At 37.4% G+C, this 22,495-nt stretch overlaps 1 protein-coding gene across 6 annotated transcripts in view; it reads right to left on the reverse strand.

The window, feature by feature from the left end:
- EDA (ectodysplasin A) overlaps window positions 1-22,495 on the reverse strand; it is a 509,608-nt gene that overhangs the window by 41,939 nt on the left and 445,174 nt on the right. Inside the window, exon 3 of one of the 6 annotated variants that reach the window (XM_082716208.1) lies at window positions 3,741-3,817. The exons of the other annotated variants lie outside the window; for them this stretch is intronic. Within the exon in view, the coding sequence (XP_082572334.1) occupies window positions 3,747-3,817 (71 nt within the window). The 3' untranslated portion in view covers window positions 3,741-3,746. Of the gene's footprint in view, window positions 1-3,740; window positions 3,818-22,495 lie in introns of those variants that run through there. 6 annotated transcript variants of the gene reach the window in all.

Below are 22,495 nucleotides of genomic sequence, written 5' to 3' on the forward strand. Positions count from 1 at the left end.
CATATATATATATATATATATATATATAAATTTCAGACAAAGCTGACTTTAGAACAAGGAAAATGATCAGGGATAAAGTGGGGAATTACATAAATGATGAGGAGACAAATTCTGTGAGAAGACATGGCAATCCTTAATGTGTATATGTCAAATAACAGAGTGCCAAAAATATGAGGCAAAAACTGATGAATCCACTATTATAGTAGACTTCAACATCCCTCAATTACTATTGAAATATCCAGCAGGTAGAAAATCATTAAGGATACAGTTGAGCTGAATAGAATCATGATCAACTAAATCTCGGCATTTATAGAATACTTGATCCAACAGTATGCAGTCTTCTCAAGTTCACATAGAATATTTGCTAAGATAAACACTCTGTGTCATAAAATGCACCTCAAAAAATTTAAAAGCATAGATATCATAAAAACTATGTTCTTAAATGATAATGGAATTAAACTGGAAATCAACAATGCAAAGATAGCTTGAAAATAATATATTAGAACAAGAGAAAGAGCTAAGTTATTTTGGAAAATATCTAATCTAAGCTTCTACCTTAGGAAACAGAAAAAGAAGTGCAAATTAAATCCAAAGCAATTTGAAGAGGAAATAATAAAAATAAGAACAAAAATAAATGAAATTGAAAACAGGAAAGCAATAGAAAAAAATCAAAGAAACCAAAAAGTGGTTCTTTGTAAAGATCTATAAAATTGATAAACTTCTACACAGGCTAACCAAGAAAGGAAGAGATAAGACACAAATGACTAATATTAGAAATACTACTACTATTCCATGCCCACAAATTTACACAACCTATTAAAACTCACACAAAATATATAGTTTGAATGCATAATATATAAATGCTAATCCATTTATATATAGTAAAGAAATTGCATCAACAGTTGATAACATTCTAAAACAGAAGGAACCAGGCTCAGATGGTTTCACTGGTGAATTTTACCAAAAAGCTAAGGGAAAAGTTATATCAGTTCTCTGCAACCTGCTCCAGAAAACAGAAGCAGATGGAATACTTCCTAACTCATCACATGAGGTAATGCTTACCCTAATAACAAAACCAAAGACATAACAAACAAAGAAAACTACAGGCCAACATATCTCTTTTTTTTTTTCAATTAAATGTCAATAGTAAATTTCATTTATTAAGAAGGGAAAAGTGAGAGAAAATTAGGAAAAATTTCATATATAAATTTTGAAGAAGTCAAAATACATTACTGGAGACAATATTTACAATTTTTGAGTAACAGTTCATGGTATGATTATACCACAATTTGTTTATCCATTCTCCTCATTTTTTAAATTTAAATTCAAGTTAGTTAACATATAGTGTGGTATTGGTTTCAAGAGTAGAATTTAGTGATTTATCAAGTGCCCTCCCTAATGCCCAACACCCATTTAGCTCACCCCCCACCCACCTCCCTTCCAGTAACCCTCAGTTTGTTCTCTTAACTATAGAGTCTCTTATGGTTTGCCCCCCCCCATTTTTTATCTTAGTTCATTTTTCCTTCCTTTCCCCTATGTTCTTCTGTTTTGTTTCTTAAATTCCACATATGAGTGAAATCATATGATATTTGTCTTTCTCTGAATGACTTATTTCGGTTAGCATAATACACTCTAGTTCCATCACAATGGACCAATATTTCTTTTGAAAATAGATTAAAAAATCCACAAGAAAATATTAGCAAGTCAGATCCAACAATATATTAAAAGATTTATGCACCACAACCAAATGGGATTTATTCCTGGTATGCAAGTCTGATTTAACATTCAAAAATGAATTAATCCATCACACATCAACAGGATAAAGAAGAAAAACCAAACGATCATTTCAATAATCATTTGACAAAATCCAACATCCATTTATGCTAAGAAATCTCATCAAAATAAGAACAGAGGGAAAATTCATGAATTTGATTAAAAAAAAGAGTCTACAAAAAATCTATAGCTAACATTACACTTAATGGTGAGAGGTAGATACTTTCCCTCTAAGGTAGAAAACAAGTCAAAGATATTCACTTTCACCACTCCTGTTCAAAATCATACTGGAACACCTAGCTGGTGCAGTAAGGCAAGAAAAGGAAATAAAAGTTATACATGTTGTGAAGGAAGGAATAAAACTGTCTGTGTTTGCAGATGACATGATTTTCTATATAAAAAGTCCTGGAAAATTGACAAAAGAAATCTCCTGGAACTAACAAGCAAATATAATAAAACTGTGGGATACAAACCCAATATATAATAGTCAATTGCCTTCCTATATACTAGCAATGAATTCCAACTGGAATTTGAAATAAAACACCCAACACTATTTGCATTAGCACCAGAGAGAGAGAGAGAGACAGAGAGAGAGAGATTGATTTAAGTATAAATCAAACAAAATATGTACAAAATCTATTTAGAGAAAACTGCAAAACTCTGATGAGAGAAATCAAAGTCTAAATAAATAGAAGGATATTCCATGTTTATAGATAGGAAGACTCAATCCTGTTAAGATGTCATCCCCCCACTTGATTTATAGATTCAATACAATACCAGTCAAAATCCCAGCAACTTGGGCGCCTGGGTGTCTCAGTGGGTTAAGCCGCTGCCTTTGGCTCAGGTCATGATCTCGGGGTCCTGGGATCGAGTCCCGCATCAGGCTCTCTGCTCAGCAGGGAGCCTGTTTCCTCCTCTCTCTCTCTGCCTGCCTCTCTGCCTACTTGTGATCTCTCCCTGTCAAATAAATAAATAAAATCTTAAAAAAACCCCAGCAAATTACTTTGTGAATATATATAAAAAACTGATTCTAAAGTTTATATGTAAAGGAAAAAGATTCAAAGTATCTAGTACACTATGAAGAATAAGAACAAAACTGGAAGGCTGACACTACCTGATTCAAGATTTAGCATTAAGATATAGTAATAAAAACAGTGTAGTATTGGTGGAGTAATAAACAGGCAGATGAATGAATCAGAATATAGAGATCAGATATAGGTCAAAACAAATATATTCAACTAATCTTTGTCAAAGGGGCAAAGGCAATCCGATGGAGGAAGGACAGGCTTTTCAACAAATGGTCTTGGAACAAATGGACATCCACATATGAAAAAAATACTAATGTAGATGCTGACCTTATACCGCTCACAAACATGAACTCAATATAGATCAGCAACTCTAAAACTCCTAGAAGATAGCAAAGGAGAAAATATAAGTGACATTGGGTTTGGCAATGGGCTTCTAGGTAGCACTCTAAAAACCCAAACCATGAAAGAAAAAAAATGGATAACTTAGATTAAAATTAAAAACTTTCGCATGGAGGACACTGTTAAGTGAATCAAAATAAAAGCCACAGAATGGGGGAAAAATCTGCAAAACACATATCTAATAAAGGATTTGTATCAAAAATAGAAAACTCGTAAAACTCAACAATCAGAAACAAAAAAATCCAATTAAGAAATGGGAAAAAGAGGGCACCTGGGTGGCTCAGGTGTTTAAGCAGCTGACTCCTGATTTCAGCTTGGGTGTTTTTCAAAAATTTTATTTATTTATTTGACAGAGAGAGAGAGAGAGATAGAGAGAGAGAGGGAAAAGAAGAGAAATCACACAGGCAGAGTGGCAGGCAGAAGGAGAGGGAGAGGTAGAGGAGGATCCATGCTGAGCAAGGAGCCTAATGTGGGGCTTGATCCCAGGACCCTGGGATCATGACCTGAGCTGAAGGCAGATGTTTAACTGAGCCACTCAGGCACCTCTCAGCTCAGGTCTTGATCTCCGGGTTTTGATTTCAAGCCATACATTAAGTAGGCTCCAACATGGAGCTTACCTAAAAAAAAAAAAAAAAAAAAAGAAATGGGAAAAAGATCTAAACAGACATGTCAGCAAAGAACATATTTAGATTATGAATAAGTACATGAAATGCAAATTAAGACAATAAGATAACACCGCATACCCATTAGAATGACTAAGGTCCAAAATAGTGATGACATTAAATTCTGACAGGAATGTGAAGCAACAGGAATGCTCATTTATTGCTAGTGGGAATGCAAAATGGTACAGCCAATTTGGAAGAGAGTTTCGCGGGTTCTTTCTTTTTTAAATTTAAATTTAAATTCAATTAGTCAACATGTAGTACATCATTAGTTTCCAATGTAGAGTTCAATAATTCATTAGTCGTGTATAATACCCAGTGCTCATCACATCATGTGCCCCCATTAAAGCTTATCACCCAATTATCCCATCACCTCATCCACCTCTCCTCTAGCAACCCTGTTTGTTTCCTATAGTTAAGAGTCTCTCTTACCACACAGCCCAGCAATTGTACTCCTAGGTATTTACCCAAATTTGTTGAAAATTTATCCCCAAACAAAACCAACATATGAACATTTATAGTACCTTTATTTGTAATTGCCAAAAATTGGAAGAAACCAAGCTATCATTCAATAGTGAATGCATAAACAAACTGTGGTTCATCTATACAATTGAATGTTATTCAGTTATAAAAAGAAATGAGCTAGAGAGAGAGGGAATATGACAGTGGAGTAGGAGGACCTTAGACTAATCTCACCCCATGAACACAACTAGGTAATTATCAAATCATCCTAAAACCCCCAGAAATTGACCTGAAGACTGACAGAACAGATTCCACAACTAAAGGGAGGGAAGAGGTTACACTGAAGAAGGTAGAAGTGTGGAGACATGGTTTAGGGGAGAAATGGATTTCAGGTGATGCAGAGGAAGGGAGCCATGCTCACAGAGAAAGGCAATAGAGGAACAGACAGGGAGAAGGCACAAGGAGAAGTTTTCCCAAAGCCATTGGCTTGGAAAATGAGGGGCTGAATTTTACGAGTTCTTGCAACTGGAGGGCTTAAGGACTAGAGTTTTAAAGGTCAGCAGGCTTGGCTGGGATAGAGTCTGGAGGTAACTACCCTGCTCCTGGAATGAAGGAAGGCAAAAAAAAAAAAAAAAAAAAAAAAAAATTCCAGGGGCAGAAAGCATGGAAACAGTGATGTGACAAACACCTGGGGTGTTCAGGCAGGAGATTATTCACTCTTCTCAGAGCTCTTCCCTGATAGGCAGCATTCATGGAGACATCTCTCCAGAAACAAATTAGCTGGCAGATGCTATTTCCCATCCTGCCCCTCAGCAAAAACATAGAGTCACCTGTGGGAAGCAGAGCAGCACTGACACCGGCTGCTTACCTTGCTTACACCAAGACCCAATCCCCTGTGCTATAGTGGGTCTGCCCCTCTCAGTCAAGTTTGCCTCAGTCTCAGCACAGTGGGAAGATGAGCACAACCCTCTGCCCACACCATGTCTCCTGACCAGAGAGGTCGGTAAGGCTTCAGTTCTTTTGGTCTCATTTCACAAGCAGAACACTGCATACCTAGTTAAAATTTGCCACATTCAGGTCAGGGACCAAACACTGCTCACAGAAGACAATGAGAGCCTCTGCAGATGACTGGCCTAAAGGACAGAGCAGACAAAATACAATGGCAGAGTGCAAGTATCACACACCAGAGAAACACCCAGATGTGCCAGACCCTGGACACTATATGACCTCTTCTTCATAAAGTCATTACTTTCATGAGAAGGAAGCATAACTATCTTTTCTAAGACAGAAGAGGAAAGCAGAGTAGACAAAATGCAAAGACAGAGGAACTTATCCCAAATGAAAGAACAAGATAAGGCCATAGTCAGAGATCTAAGTAAAACATATATAAGTAACATGTCTAATGGAGAATTTAAAGCCACAATCATAAGGATACTCAGTGGCCTTGAGAAAAGAATAAAAGACATCAGGCAGTCCCTTACCACCTAGATAAAACAGTTAAAAAACCCCAATCAATCAGAGAGGGAGGATGCAATAAATGAGATTAGAAACAGATTTGATGCAGTGAAGAGCAGGCTGAAAAAGGCAGAGGAACAAATTAGTGACAAAGAAGAAAAAAACAAAGGAAAATAATGAACCTTAACAAAAGAGAGAAAGAAGAATTATGCAGTATGATAATAGATTTAGAGAACTCAGTGACTCCATGAACTATAATAACATTCATATTATAGGAGTCCCAGAAGAAGAATGAGAAAATGGGGGCAGAAATCTTTTTGAGAAAATAGTAGCTGAAAACTTCCCTAATCTGGGGCAGGGAAGAGACATCCAGATCCAGGAGGCACAGAGAACTCCAATCAAAATCAACAGAGCATGGGGCATCTGGATGGCTCATTTGGATAAGCATCTGACTCTTGATTTCAGTTCAAGTCATGCATGATCTCAAGGTTGTGAGATGGAGCCCTGCAATGGGCTGTGCACGGGTGTGAAGCCTGCTTAAGATTCTCTCTCTCCCTCTGTCCCTCCCCCTCCCTCTCTAAAATAATCAACAAAATCATGCCAACACCAAGACCCACTGTATCTAAATCTGTAAAACATAGTGATAAAGAAAAAAATCTAAAAAGAAGCAAGACAAAATAAGTCCTTAACTTATAAGGGAAGACCCATAAGTGTAGCAGGAAATTTCTCAACAGAAACTTGGCAAGGCAGATGGGAGTGGCATGATATATTCAAAGTGCTGAATGGGAAAAATCTGCAGCCAATACTCTATCCATCAAGGCTATCATTCAGAATAGAAGGAGAGATAAAAAGTTTCCCAGACAAAAACAAAAAGAGCTTGTGAGTAAACTAGTTCTGCAAGAAACATTAAAGGGGAGTCTCTGAGTGAAAAGAGTAGACCAAAAGTGACAAAAGGTAAGAAAGGTTTTGAGAATATCTCCAGGAACAATGATAAAACAAGTAATAAAATGGCAATAATTACTTTCTATCAGTAATTACTTTGAATGTAAATGAAATAGTGCTCCAATCAAAACACACAGGGTTTCAGAATGGATAAAAAATCTATATGATGCCTACAATAGACTCATTTCAGACTTAAAGACATTTGTGGATCGGCAGTGAGGGGATGGAGAAATATTTTTCATGCAAAGTGATGTCAAAAGGAAGAGGGAGTAGCAATACTTATATTGGACAACCTAGACTTTAAAACAAAGACTGTAACAAGAGATAAAGATGATCAGAATATCATATTAAAGGGGACAATCCAACAAGAAGATATAACATTGAAGATATTTATGAACCCAACAATGGAGTACCCAAATATATACAATAATCACAAACATAAAGGCACTAACTGATAATATACAATAATAGTAATGGACTTTAACACCCCACTTATACCAGTAGATCATCTAAACAGAAAATCAACAAGGAAACAATGGCTTTGAATGGCACACTAGGCCAGATGGACTCAATAGATATATTCAAAATATTCCATCTTAAAAGAACAGAATACACGTTCCTTTCCAGGGCACATGGGACATTTCTAGGATAGATCACAGATTGGGTCATAAATCAGGCCTTAAGAAATACAAAATGATTGAAATCATACCATGCACCTTCTCTGACCATAACACTATGAAATTAGAAATCAACCAAAAGAAACTTTTTGGAAAGACCACAAATGCATGGAGGTTAAACAACATGCTACAAAAGAATGAATGGGTCAACCAAGAAATCGAAGAGGGAATAAAAAATATGTGGAAATGAATGAAAATGAAAACAACAGTCCAAAACCTTTGGGATGCAGTAAAAGTGGCCCTCAGAGGGGAGTATATAGCAACACAGGCTTACCTCAAGAAGCAAGAAAAATCTCAAATAAACAACCTAACCTTATACCTAAAGAAGCTAGAAAAAGAATAATAAATGAAGCCAGAAGAAGGAGGGAAATCATAAACATCTGAGCAGAAATAAGTGACATAGAAACTAAAAAAAAAAAACAATGGAACAGATCAATGAAACCAGGAGCTGGTTCTTTGAAAATATTAACAAAAATTGATAAATCCCTAGCAGATGTATCAAAAAGAAAAGAGAAAGGACTCAAATAAATAAAATCATTAAGAGAGAAGAAATAACCAATACCACAGAAATACAAACAATTCTAAGAGAATATTATGAAAAACTATATGCCAACAAATTGGACAACCTGGAAAGAATGGATAAATTCCTAGAAACATAAATTACCAAAACTGTAAATGGAAGAAATAGAAAACATGAACACACTGATAACCAGTAAACAAAACAAAACAAAATAAAACAAAACAAAACCAAAAAACCTCCCAAAAAACAGAAGTCCAGGACCTGTTGATGTCACAGGTAAATTAAAAAAAATTTTTTTCACAAGTAAATTCTACCAAATACTTAAAGTAAAGTTAATACCTATTCTCAATCATTTCCAAAAAATAGAGGGAAGAAAACTTTCAAATTCATTCTTTGAGGCCAGAATTACCCTGATAAAGACTCCACTAAAAAGAGAACTACAGGCTAATATCCTTGATGAATGTGGATGCAAAAATTTTCAATAAAATACTAGCAAACTGAATCCATTATAAAAACCATTCATCTGGGGTGCCTGGGTGGCTCAGTGGTTTGGGCTGCTGCCTTTGGCTCGGGTCGTGATCTCAGGGTCCTGGGATCGAGCCCCGCATCGGGCTCCCTGCTCCGCAGGAAGCCTGCTTCCCTCTCTCTCTCTCTCTGCCTGCCTCTCTGCCTACTTGTGATCTCCGTCTTTCAAATAAATAAATAAAATTAAAAAAAAAAAACAAAAAAAAAACCAAAAAAACCATTCATCTTCATCATGTGGGACTTATCTTTGGGTGGTTTAATATTCATAAATCAAGCAAGCTGATACACCATATTAATAAAAAATGATAAGAACCATAGGATCATTTCAATAAATACAGAAAAAGCATTTGACAAAGCACAGGACCTTTTTTTGAATAATAAAAAAAAAAACCTTCAACAAAGTAGGTTTAGAGAGAACATACTTCAACATAATAAAGGCCATACATAAAAAACCCACAGCTAATAGCATCCTCAATGGGGAAAAACCGAGAGCTTTTCCATTATGGTCAGGAACAAGACTAAGATACCCAATCTCATCACTTATCTTCAACAAGGTACTGGAATCCTAGCCACAGCAATCAGATGACAAAAAGAAGTAAAAGGCATCCAAATTGATAAGGAAGAAGTAAAACTTTCACTGTTTTCAGATGACATGTTACTCTCTATAGAAAGACCACCAAAAAATTTGCTAGAACTGATAGATTCAGTAAAGTTGTGGGATAAAAAATTAATGTACAGGAATCTGTTGCATTTCTATACACCAATAATGAAGCAGCAGAAAGAGAAATTAAGGAATCAGTCTTATTTACAACTGCACCCCAAACAACAGATACCTAGAGATAAACCTAACCAAAGAAGTGAGTCCTGTACTCTGAAAACTATAAAACACCAATGAAAGAAATTGAAGAGGACATAAAGAAATGGACAGATAGGGTGCCTGGGTGGCTCAGTGGGTTAAGCCACTGCCTTCGGCTCAGATCATGATCTCAGGGTCCTGGGATCGAGTCCCACATCGGGCTCTCTGCTCGGCAGGGAGCCTGCTTCCCTTCCTCTCTCTCTGCCTGCCTCTCTGCCTACTTATAATCTCTCTCTGTCAAATAAATAAATAAAATCTTAAAAAAAAAAGAAATGGACAGATATTCCATGCTCCTGTATTGGAAGAACAAATATTGTCGAAATGTCTGTATCACCCAAGGCAATCTATAGATTTAATGCAATCCCTATCAAAACAACACTAGCATTTTTCACAGAACTACAATAATCCTAAAATTTGTATGGAACCACTAAAGTGGTTAAAGTAACCTTGAAAAAGAAAAGCAGCTGGAGGCATCACATTTCCAGACTTTGCGGTATATTACAAAGCTATAGTGATCAAAACAGGATGGTACTGGCATAAAAATAGACAAACATATTTGTGGAATATAATGGAAAACCCAGAAATGAACTATATGGTCAATTAATCCTTGACAAAGCAGGAAACAAGGTCCAATGGGGAAATATAAGTTTCCTTAACAAATGGTGTTAGGCAAACGGACAGCAACTTACAAAAGAATGAAACTCGACCACTTTCTTACACCATATACAAAAATCAATTTGAAATGGAAAGGAGACTAAAATGTGAGACATGAAGTCATAAAAATCCTCAAGAAGAACAGACAGTAACTTCTTTGACATCGGCCATAACAACTTCTTTCTAGATATGTCTCCTGGGGGTAAGGGAAACTCATGCAAAAATAAACTGTTGGAACTTCATCAAAATAAAAAGCTTCTGCACAATGAAGGAAATAATCAACAAAAGTAAAAGGCAACCTTTGGAATGGGAGAAGATATTTGCAAGTGACACATCTGATAAAGCCTTAGTATCTAAAATCTATAAGGAAGTTATCAAACTTAACACCCAAAAAACAAAAAATCCAGTTAAGAAATGAGAAGAAGACATGAATAGACAATTTTACAAAGAAGACATGTAGATGGCCAAAAGACACAGGAAATGATGTTCAACAGTACTCATCAAGGAAACACAAATCAAAACTATAATGAGATATCACCTTATACCTGCCAAAATGGTTAAAATCAGCAAAACAAGAAACAACAGACTTTGGGGAGGATGTAGCAAAAGTGGAACCCACTTGTCCTGTTAGTGGAAATGTCAACTGGTTCAGCCATTGTGGGATAGAGTGGAGGTTTCTCGAAAAGTTAAAAATAGAACTGCCCTATAATCTGGCAATCCCAGTGGTAGTTATTTATCCAAAGAACAGAAAAATACTAATTCAAAGGGATACATGCACCCCAATGTTTTTAGCAGTATTATCTTCAATAGCCACATTATGAAAGCAGCCCAAGTGTCCACTGACTGAGGAATGGATAAAGAGGATGAGGTATATTATACACAGTAGAATATTACTCATCCATAAAAATGAATGAAATCAAGGAGCAGCAAGGTGGAGGAGGAGTAGGAGACCTAAATTTCATCTGGTTCCAGGAATTTAGCTAGATAGTGATCAAACCATTCTTAAAACCCACAAAATCAACAGAAGATCAAAGAAAAGAATAGAAGCAATTCTATGATCAGAAAAGTGACTACTTTCTGGAAGGTAGGATGTGTGAAGAAGTGAATCCAAGGTGATATATGGGAAGATAGACCATGGGGGAGGGACCCTCCATTAGCTGGCCACTGTTAGGTGACAGAGCAGAAGAGCACAAAACTGGAACTTTTAGAAGTCTGCTCCACTGAAGGATGTCACTTCATTGGTTAAGTGGGCATGGGGTTGGGAGGTGGAGCCCTTGCTAGGACAGTGTGGTCTCAGAACACTTGCAGTCACAGAAAGACTGGGGGTGCCTGAGTGTGGCAGAGCTCCCAGGTATCAGAGCAGGGAAGCTGACTGAAAAGACTGGGGCTCTCATCTCGAGGTTACCATAAACCATGATCTGCACCACAGTTGGACCACTACTCTTTCAGCAGGGACTCAACAAGCAGCAGATCCAGGGAGACTCCTCTTTCTCCACCAGGAGGAGTGGCACAGGAGTGTACCACAGAAATCTGCTGAGTTTGGAAACTCCAAACGGGGTTATGAGCCAGAGCCAGAAAGGTTGGTGACCACAGAGTGTGGCTGGAGACCACGAAGAGAGGAGTGACTGACTGCTTTTCTCTGAGGGCTCACTGAGGAGTGGGGCCCCAAGTTCTCAGCTACTCTGGGGCCAGAGATTGGGAGCCCCCCATTTTCATTCTTGTCCTCCAAAGCTGTATGGAAAGCTTTCAGGGAACAAAAGCTACAGAGAGCAGACCCAAGCAAATTACTTAGCCTGGCCCCTGGCAAGGGTGGTGTAATTCTACCTTGGACAAAGACATCTGAGAATCACTGCAACAGGCTGCTCCCCCAGATCAGCAAAAACATCCAGCCAAGACCAAGTTTACCCATCAATGAGAACTACAAAACTCTTGCACTAGGGGAATACAGCATATTGAATTCATGGCTTTCCCCCCATGATTCTTTAGTCTTTAGTCTTTCAAAGTAAATTTTTTTCTTTTTCTATTTTTTTTGAATTTTTGTTCTTCTTTTTAAAGCAACATCTTACCAAATACTTATCAATTAAAAAAGCAAAATCTTTTTAATTTTCAATTTTACAGTCATATTCTATCCCTTCATTATGTTTAACCATATATATATATGGTTAAATATATATATATATATATATATATATATATATATATATATATATATATATATTTCTTTCTTTAAAATTTTGGGATATAGTTTCTTCTAACAGACCAAAATATACCCTAAATCTAGTGTATGGCTTTGCTCTAGTCTCCTGCCTGATCACATTCTCTCTCCCTTTTTTCTAAATTTTTTTTTCTTTCTTTTTTCAACAAACTTCTTACCTTATCAATTCCTTTTTAAAAATACTTTGAAATTTTCATCTTTACAGTCATATTCCATCCTGTCATCATATTTACTCTTATTTTAGTGTATATATACATATATATATATATGTATATATACACACACACATATGTGTTCATATACATACACACACATTTTTTAATATATATATATATATTTTCTTTCTTTAAAACTTTGGGAGACAGTTTCTTTGAACATACCAAAATACACTCAAAATCTAGTATATGGGGGCACCTGGGTGGCTCAGTGGGTTAAAGCCTCTGGCTTTGGCTCAGGTTGTGATCTTGGGGTCCTGGGATTGAGCCCCACATTGGGCTCTCTGTTCTGCAGGGAGCCTGCTTCCCCCTCTCTCTCTGCCTGCCTCTCTGCCTGCTTGTGATCTCTCTCTCTGTCAAGTAAATAAATAAAATCTTAAAAAAATCTAGTATGTGGCTCTGTTATATTAATCAGCATGATGGTATTATTTTTTCCCCCTTTCCTTTTCCCCCTGATTTCAGGTCTTTTCTGATTTGTTTAGTGTATATTTTTCTGGGGTTATTGTCACCCCATTCATTTATTCATCTCTGGACAAAATGACAAAACTGAAAAACTCACCTAAAAAAAGAAAAAGAACAAGAGCTTGTACTGACTGCCAGGGACCTAATGAATATGGACATTAGTTAGATGTCAGGAATAGAGTTGAGAATGATGGGAATAGAGTTGAGAATGATGGGTATAAAGAAACTAGCTGAGGTTGAAAAAAGCATAGAACATACTAGAGAATCTCTTTATGGAGAAATAAAAGAATTAAGATTTAACCAAGTTGAAATAAAAAAGGCTATTAATGAGGTGCAATAAAAAATGAAGGCTCTAACTGCTGGGACAAATGAGGCAGAAGAGAGAATTTGTGACACAAAAGACCAAGTGATGGAGAATAAAGAAGGTGAGAAAAAGAGAGATAAACAACTACTGCATCATGAGGGGAGAATTCTAGATATAAGTGATACCATAAGATGAAACAATATTAGAATAATTGGGACCCAGAAGAAGAAGAAAGAGAGGGGCAGAATGTATATTGGAGCAAATTATAGCAGAGAACTTCCCTAATTTGGGGACCAAAAACAAACATCAAAATCAATTCCTCTCAAAAATCAATAAAAATAGGTCCACACCCCATCATCTAATAATAAAACTTAAAATCTCGGGGCACCTGGGTGGCTCAGTGGGTTGGGCTGCTGCCTTTGGCTCAGGTCATGATCTCAGGGTCCTGGGATTGAGTCCTGCATTGGGCTCTCTGCTCAGCAAGGAGCCTGCTTCCCTCTCTCTCTCTGCCTGCCCCTCTGTCTACTTGTGATCTCTCTCTGTCAAATAAATAAATAAAATCTTTAAAAAAAACCTTAAAATCTCAGTGACAAAGAGAAAATCCTGAAAGTGGCTTGGGACAAGGGGTCTGTAACCTACAGTGGTAGAAACATTATATTGGCAGCAGACTTATCCACAGAGACCTGGAAGAAAGGACTGGCATGATATTTCAGGGGACTAAATGTGAAAAAATATGTAGCCAAGAATATTATATCCAGGTAGGCTGACATTGAAAATAGAAGGAATGATTAAAAGCTTCCAGGACAAACAAAGACTAAAAGAATTTGTAAACACCAAACCAGCTCTACAGGAAATATTGAAAGGGGTCATCTAAGTTAAGAGAGAGCCTGAAAGTAACATAGACCAGAAAGGAACAGAGAAAATATACAGTAACAGTCACCTAACAGGTAACACCATGGCACTAAATTAATATCTTTCAATAGTTATCCTGAGTGTAATTGGGTTAAATACCCCAAACAAAAGACACAGGGTATCAGAATGGATAAAAAAACCAAGACCCATCAATATGATGTCTGCAAGAGACTCATTTTAGACCTACACACACCTCCAGATTAAAAGTAAGGGGGTGGAAAACCATTTACCACACTAATGGACATAAAAAGAAAGCTGGGGTGGCAATCCTTATATCAGAGAAATTAGATTTTAAGCCAAAGACTATAATAAGAGATGAGGAAGGACACTATATCATACTTAAAGGATCTGTCCAACAAGATCGCACAGTTTTAAATGTCTATGCCCCTAACATGGGAGCAGCCAAATAAGCCAATTAATAGCAAAATCAAAGAAACACATCAACAATAATACAGTAATAGTAGGGGGCTTTAACATCCTACTCACTGAAATGGACAAATCATCTTAGTAAAAGATCAACAAGGAAATAAAGGCTTTAAATGACACAGTGGACAAGATGGACTTCACAGATATATTCAGAACATTTCATCCCAAAGCAACAGAATACCCATTATTCTCTAGTGCACATGGAACATTAGAATAGATCACATCTTGGGTCAAAAATCGGGTCTCAACTGGTACCAAGAGATTGGGATCATTCCCTGCATATTTTTGGACCACAATGTATTGAATCTAGAACTCAATCAATGGGGAAACTTGGAAAGAACTCAAATATATGGAGGCTAAAGAGCATCCTACTAAAAAATGAATGAGTCAACCAGGAAATTAAAGAAGAATTTAAAAAATTCATGGAAACAAATGAAAATGAAAAAACAAATGTTCAAAATCTTTGGGACACAGCAAAGTATATAGCAGTACAAGCCTTTCTCAGGAAGCAAGAAAGGTCTCAAGTACAGAACCTAACTCTACACCCAAAGGAACTGGAGAAAGAACAGCAAAGAAAGCCTAAACCCAGAAGGAGAAGAGAATAAAGATCACAGCAGAAATCAATAAAATAGAAACCAAAAGAACAGTAGAACAATGAAACTAGGAGCTGGTTCTTTGAAAGAATTAATAAGATTGATAAACCACTGACCAGATGTATCCAAAGAGAAAGGACCCAAGTTAATAAAATCATGAATTAAAGAGGAGCAATCACAACCAACACCAAAGAAATACAAACAATTATAAGAACATATTATGGGCAACTATACACCAGCAAATTTGACAATCTGGAAGAAATGGATGCATTCCTAGAGACATATAAACTACCAAAACTGAACCAGGAAGAAACAGAAAATATGAACAGACCCATACCAGAAAGGAGATTGAAGCAGGCATCAAAAATCTCCCAACAAAAAAGAGCCCAGGGCCAGACAGCTTCCCAGGGCAATTCTACCAAACATTTAAAGAAGAATTAATACCTAGTCTCCTGAAACTGTTCCATTTTTTGGAAAGAAATGGAAGGGTAACTTCCAATCTCATTTTAAGAGGCCAGCATTACCTTGATCCCCAAACCAAACAAAGCCCCATCAAAAAGAAGGATCACAGGCCAATATCCCTGATGAACATGGATGCAAAAATTCTCACCAAAATACTAGCCAATAAGATCCAACAATACATTAAGAGGATTATTCACCATGACCAAGTGGGATTTATTCCTGGGCTGCAAGATTGGTTCAGCACCTGCAAATCAATCAGTGTGATACAATACATTAATAAAAGAAAGAACAAGAACCATGTGATACTCTCAGTAGATGCAGAAAAAGCATCTGACAAAGTACAGCATTCTTTTTTGATCAAAACTCTTCACAGTGTAAGTATAGAGGGTACCTACCTCAATATTACAAGAGCAATGAAAAACCCACAGCAAATATCATTCTCAGTGGGGAAAAGCTGAGAGCTTTTCATCTAAGGTCAGGAACATGGCAGGGCTGTCCACTGTCACCACTGCAATTCAACATAGTACTAGGTGTCCTACCTCAGCAATCAGACAACAAAAAGAAATAAAGGGCATCTGAATTGGCAAAGAAGAAGTCAAACTCTCACTCTTTGCAGATGATATGGTACTTTATGTGGAAAAACCAAAAGACTCCACCTCAAAACTGCTAGAACTCATAAAGGAATTCAGTAAAGTGTCAGGATATAAAATCAATTCACAGAAATCAGTTGCATCTCTATACACCAACAACAAGACAGAAGAAAGAGAAATTGAACCCACTTACAACTGCATCCAAACCCATAAGATACCTAGGAATAAATATAACCAAAGAGGGAAAGAATCTGTACTCAGAAAACTATAACACACTCATGAAAAAATTGAGGAAGACACAAAGAAATGGAAAGATGTTCCATGCTCATGGGTTGGAAGAATAAATATTGTGAAAATGTCTATGCTATAGAGCAATCTGCACATTTAATGCAATCCGTATCAAAATACTATCTATTTTTTTTCAAAGAAATGGAACAAATAATCCTAAAATTTGTATGGAACCATAAAAGTCCCAGAATTGCCATAGGAATTTTGAAAAAGAAAACCAAAGCTGTTGGCATCAGAATTCTGGACCTCAAGCTTCATTACAAAGCTGTAATCAGGAAGACAGTATGGTACTAGCACAAAAACAGAGACATAGAACAATGGAACAGAATAGAGAGACCAGAAATGGGCCCTTAACTCTATGGTCAACTAATCTTCAACAAAGCAAGAAAGACTGTACAATGTGAAGAAGACAGTCTCTTCAACAACTGGTGTTGGGAAAATTGGACAGCCACATGCAGAAGAATGAAACTGGAGTATTTCCTTACACCACACATGAAAATAGACTCGAACTAGATGAAAGACGTCCATATGAGACAGGAATCCACCAAAATCCTTGAGGAGAACACAGGTAGCAACCTCTTTGTCCTCAGCCACAGCAGCTTCTTCCTAGAAACATCGCCAAAGGCAAGGGAATCAAGGGCAAAATGAGCTATTGGGACTTCATCAAAGCTTTTGCACAGCAAAGGAAACAGTCAACAAAGCCAAAGAGAATCAACAGAATGGGAGAAGATATTATGCAAATAACACATCAGGTAGAGGGCTAGTATCCAAAATCTATAAAGAACTTATCAACCTGAACACCCAAAGAACAAATGATCCAATTAAGAAATGGGCAGAGGATATGAACAGACATTTCTGCAAAGAAGACATCCAAATGGCCAAGAGACACATGAAAAAGTGCTCACCATCACTTGGCATCAGGGAAATAAAAATTAAAACCACAACTAGATACCACCTCACACCAGTCGGAATGGCTAAAATTAACAAGTCAGGAAATGACAGATGTTGGCGAGGATGTGGAGAAAGAGGCACCCTCCTACACTGTTGGTGGGAATGCAAGCTGGTGTAGCCACTCTGTAAAACAGTATGAAGTTTGCTCAAAAAGTTGAAAATAGAACAACCCTATGACCCAGCAATCACACTACTGGGTATTTACCCTAAAGATACAAATGTAGTGATCCGAAGGGGCACATGCACCTGAATATTTGTAGCAGCAATGTCCACAATAGCCAAACTATGGAAAGAACCTAGATATCCATCAACAGATGAATGGATAAAGAAGAAGTGGTATATATATACAATGGAATACTATGCAGCCATCAAAAGAAATGAGATCTTGCAATTTGTGATGACGTGGATAGAACTAGAGGGTATTGTGCTTAGCAAAATAAGTCAATTGGAGAAAGACAATTATCATATGTTCTCCCTGATATATGGAATTTGAGAGGCAGGGCAGGGTGTTTTAGGGGTAGGGAAGGGAAAAAATGAAACAAGGTGGGATTGGGAGGGAGACAAACCATAAGAGACTCCTAATTTCACAAAACAAACTGAGGGTTGTTGGGAGGAGGGGGGATATGGAGAGGGTGGTTGGGTTATGAACATTGGGTAGGGTATGGGCTATGGTCAGTGCTATGAAATGTGTAAGCCTGACGATTCACAGATCTGTACCCCTGGGGCAAATAATACATTATATATTAATAAAAATAATGAATACAAAATCACAGTCATGCTAAAAATACATCAAAAATTGTCAATTTGAAAAGTGAGCATAATTCTATCGCTTTATAGAGCTGTTTTACAGTCTCACTTTATAGAGTTGTTTTGCAGTCTAAAGGAACAAAAGTGATGTGCTTATAGTAGGTACTCAATTAATGTTTATTTGATTTCATTTGTTCTTTGATTATACACGTAGTAGCTCCCTGATTTCATGCTTTCCTTCCTTGATATAGAGAGCTACATCAGAGAAGAGGACATGGCCAACATTTCTTCAGGACCATAGTGAAACAGTAAGGAGGAAAGTAGGGATGGTGGCTGGTAGAGGAGCAGATATAGGACTCAAATTTTCTTTTTTAAAAAAAGCAAAACAACCGTCACCATAGTACACATTTTCAAATCTTGTAATCTTAGGAGTTTATCTCATGTTCTGTCTCACACCGTTAGAACTGTAAACAGAATGCACAGATACATGTGGCATGTCCAATACATCTGAAGAAGATGGAAGCCATTAGTTTCAAAGAGGAGTGAGAATTTTGAATGAGAACCACATGGAATGCCCATATTCAGAGCCCAGATTACATTTCCAACATCTGCTGTAAGCATGACAGAAAGGCAAGAAACGGTAGGGCTGTATATATTGATTCCCACCCCATCCCATCCCAATCTCTAAAGTATTTCCAATACGAGAAGCCTTGCGTCCTTCATCCAAAGATTTCTCTCTAGCCCTTGCAGTAGGGGATCGTGCCTGGGGTTTCTGGCTCCACAAGCCTGACTTAAAGTTATGATCAGGGTGAAACTTTTCTAGCTCAGTTCTGGCTTGTTTTGGGAAAGACTCAAAAATATTATAAAAAATATTACTGTGGTTCAGGCAACACTGTAACAGTACCACTAACTGCTGACATTTCAGAAGCTTAATGATCTCTCAAAGTTCCATGAAGTATAGGTTTCTTCATGTTACCAAAGATGCTCCCAAAGTGACAGGTGTGTGCTCTTACTAAGGAAATATTTTGCAACACCCAGTCTTTGGTTGCTTTAGTGGTTAGGATGAAAAAGCCAGGCCTAAGAGCAGCAATTTCAGAAGATTGGAAAGATGAATGGAATGGATTGTGTGGTCTCTGGCAGTGTTTTTCACACTGCTCCATGGAACACTGGAGTCCTTTGTGATGTTAATAGTTGTTCTTAGGGAAAGGATTCCTTGGTCAAAAAGAGTTTGGGAAACACAGGGTTAAAGAAAAATAAACAGATTTCTTCACTGCAGACTTCTTGATCTTTTAATATATGAATGGGAAAGGTGACTCTCCAAAATAGAATATGAAATGCAGCATTTCCTAGTCTGATTTGACCACAGAACCTTTTTTTTTAAACTTTTAAAAAATGATTTTAAAATTTTTAATTAACATATAATGTATTATTAGCCCCAGGGGTACAGGTCTGTGAATCACCAGGTTTACACACTTCACAGCACTCACCATAGCACATACCTTCTCCAGTGTCCATAACCCAACCACCCTCTCCCTACCCCCCTCCTCCCAGCAACTTTGAGTTTGTTTTGTGAGATTAAGAGTCTCTTATGGTTTGTCTCCCTCCTGATCCCATCTTGTTTCATTTATTCCTTTCCTACCTCCCAAGTCCCTCACATTGCCTCTTAACTTCCTCATATCAGGGAGATCATATGATAGTTGTCTTTCTCTGATTGACTTCTTTCGCTTAGCATAACATCCTCTAGTTCCATCCACATCATCACAAATGGCAAGATTTCATTTCTTTTTTTTTTTTTTTTAAAGATTTTATTTATTTATTTGACAGAGAGAAATCACAAGTAGATGGAGAGGCAGGCAGAGAGAGAGAGAGGAGGAAGCAGGCTCCCTGCCAAGCAGAGAGCCCGATGCGGGACTCGATCCCAGGACCCTGAGATCATGACCTGAGCCGAAGGCAGCGGCTTAACCCACTGAGCCACCCAGGCGCCCCAAGATTTCATTTCTTTTGATGGCTGCATAGTATTCCACTATATATATATATATATATATATATATATATATCACATTTCTTTATCCATTCATCTGTTGATGGGCATCTAGGTTCTTTCCATATTTTGGCTATTGGACCACAGAACCTTTTATGAGAAATACCTGTCTCTTGTTGAATTAATGTTCTGGATTATGCTGTTTGGAAAATACTGAGATTATGGAAAGAGCATGAGATTTGTTATTCTTTCAGAACTGGATTTGAATTCTAGATCTAACATTCAACAGCTATGTGACCTTGGGCAAGTGACTTCACTTCTTTTTTTTTTTTTTTAAAGATTTTATTAATTTATTTGACATAGAGATCACAAGTAGGCAGAGAGGCAGGCAGAGAGAGAGAGAGAGAGAGAGAGAGAGAGAGAGAGGAGGAAGCTGGCTCTTTGCTGAGCAGAGAGCCCGATGTGGGGCTCGATCCCAGGACCCTGGGATTGTGACCTGAGCTGAAAGCAGAGGCTTTAAACCACTGAGCCACCCAGGTGCCCCGTGACTTCACTTCTTTAAATCAGTTTGTTCATTTATGAAAATTGGGACAATAATATCTATCTCAAAGGGGATTTCAGGAGTATTAAATGGGATAATGCACAGAACTTAGCACATGCCTGGCACATATAGGTACTCAGTAAATGGTAGGTATAATCACCACACTTATTTTTCATCACTATTATTATCAAGCCACATGCCTACCTGACAGGCTTGCCAAAGCAGCTTCAAAATAGGTCTAGCCAGAGTCTCAAAGGGCTATATTTCTCATCATGTTGGGATCTGAGTATAGGAAGAAGGGAGCTGGACTAGTTGTTCAGAGATACAGCTCTATGACTTATTATTTGGTGTCTGACCGTGCATGCATCACTTCACTTGTCTGCATTTCTCTTTCCTTCTGCCGAATACAGGTATGGACGAGGCGACTTCTTACTAGAAAATTTTATGAACCTCAACTCTAAAATGCTATATAAGAGATTTATAAATATATTGTTGAAGAAATCTGTGGTACAGGTTAAATCCAATTATAAAGGATGGTTCTGTATAACAAAGCTATTTTTATGATCCAGCAGATGGCTAGCAGAAACAGTTTTGGCCAATCTGGTTACAATGAACTCTGTATAGTGAGTAGTTCTGTATAACAATTGCTTTCTCTGGTCCTTGACCCCATAATTGTCATTCTCTAACATTGCTCTAATCAACTAAAGAACTTGATTATGTGTTGTTTTCATTGTAGACACACAATGAGGAGCTGAGTTAAGCTAAGCTACAGAATTTCTAGCTGAGATGTTTATGTCCAATTTTATTATTTTACAGCTGGGGAAACAGGAGAGGTTAAGTAACTTGTCAGAGGTCACACAGATAGTAAGTTGCAGAGCTTTGAATGAGTATGTGGATTAAATGGTTTGTCATCTATGACCTTAGAGATTTCACTAAAAGCTCACACTTAGACCATATATGAAAATGTTAAATGAAACAAAAAACAGCTATTACAGAAACTTTACTGTTTATGCTTCCCAACCTAGCAAGATATGCATTCAAGCCCTCTTCATAGGATGCATAATGGCACAACTTAAAGCATAACAACCTTTGCTGTAGCACTTTAATTAAAGGTTTTTTTAGTGTCTAAATAAATCATACCCATTGATCCTTTTAGATACATGCACAGTTTCTTCTACAAAGGTTTCTATTAGTCATTTTTTCTTATTATGGAAACATGTGCCTTTTTTTTTTTTAAAGCTAGGTTAACAGAAATCTTAACACTAGGAATATCAGGGGCATCTGGGTGGCTCAGTGGGTTAAAGCCTCAGCTTTTGGCTCAGGTCATGATTCCAGGGTCCTGGGATGGAGCCCCACATCGGGCTCTCTGCTCGGCAGGGAGCCTGCTTCCCTTCCTCTCTCTTTGCCTGCCTCTCTGCCTACTTGTGATCTCTGTCTGTCAAATAAATAAATAAAATCTTAAAAAACACTAGGAATATCAAAGTTTAGCCTTCAGGCCCTTCCTTTTCTCTATTCACACACTTTTTCACAAGTATATTTCTTTCCAGGGCTTCAACCCTTGTGGAGAATCCCAGTCCCTAAATCACAACCCATGTCTCCAATTACTACATGACATTGCCATTTGAATGCACTCCTGTTACCTGGAACTCATAAACTTCAGATCAAACTCATCTTTGAAGTTATTGGTTCTTAAATCTGGCCATCCATTGAAATCACCTGGTAGCTTCCAAAACTTAATTCCTGGAGATTCTGATGCAATTGTTCTGGATCTAAGCATGGGCACGAGAATTCTTTAAAGATCCCCAGGTGATTCTAATGTGTGGCCAAGGTTGAGAACCACTGTTCTAAATCAATC

This window comes from Mustela nivalis (genome assembly GCF_964662115.1).
Source record: "Mustela nivalis genome assembly, chromosome: X".
NCBI lineage: Eukaryota > Metazoa > Chordata > Mammalia > Carnivora > Mustelidae > Mustela > Mustela nivalis.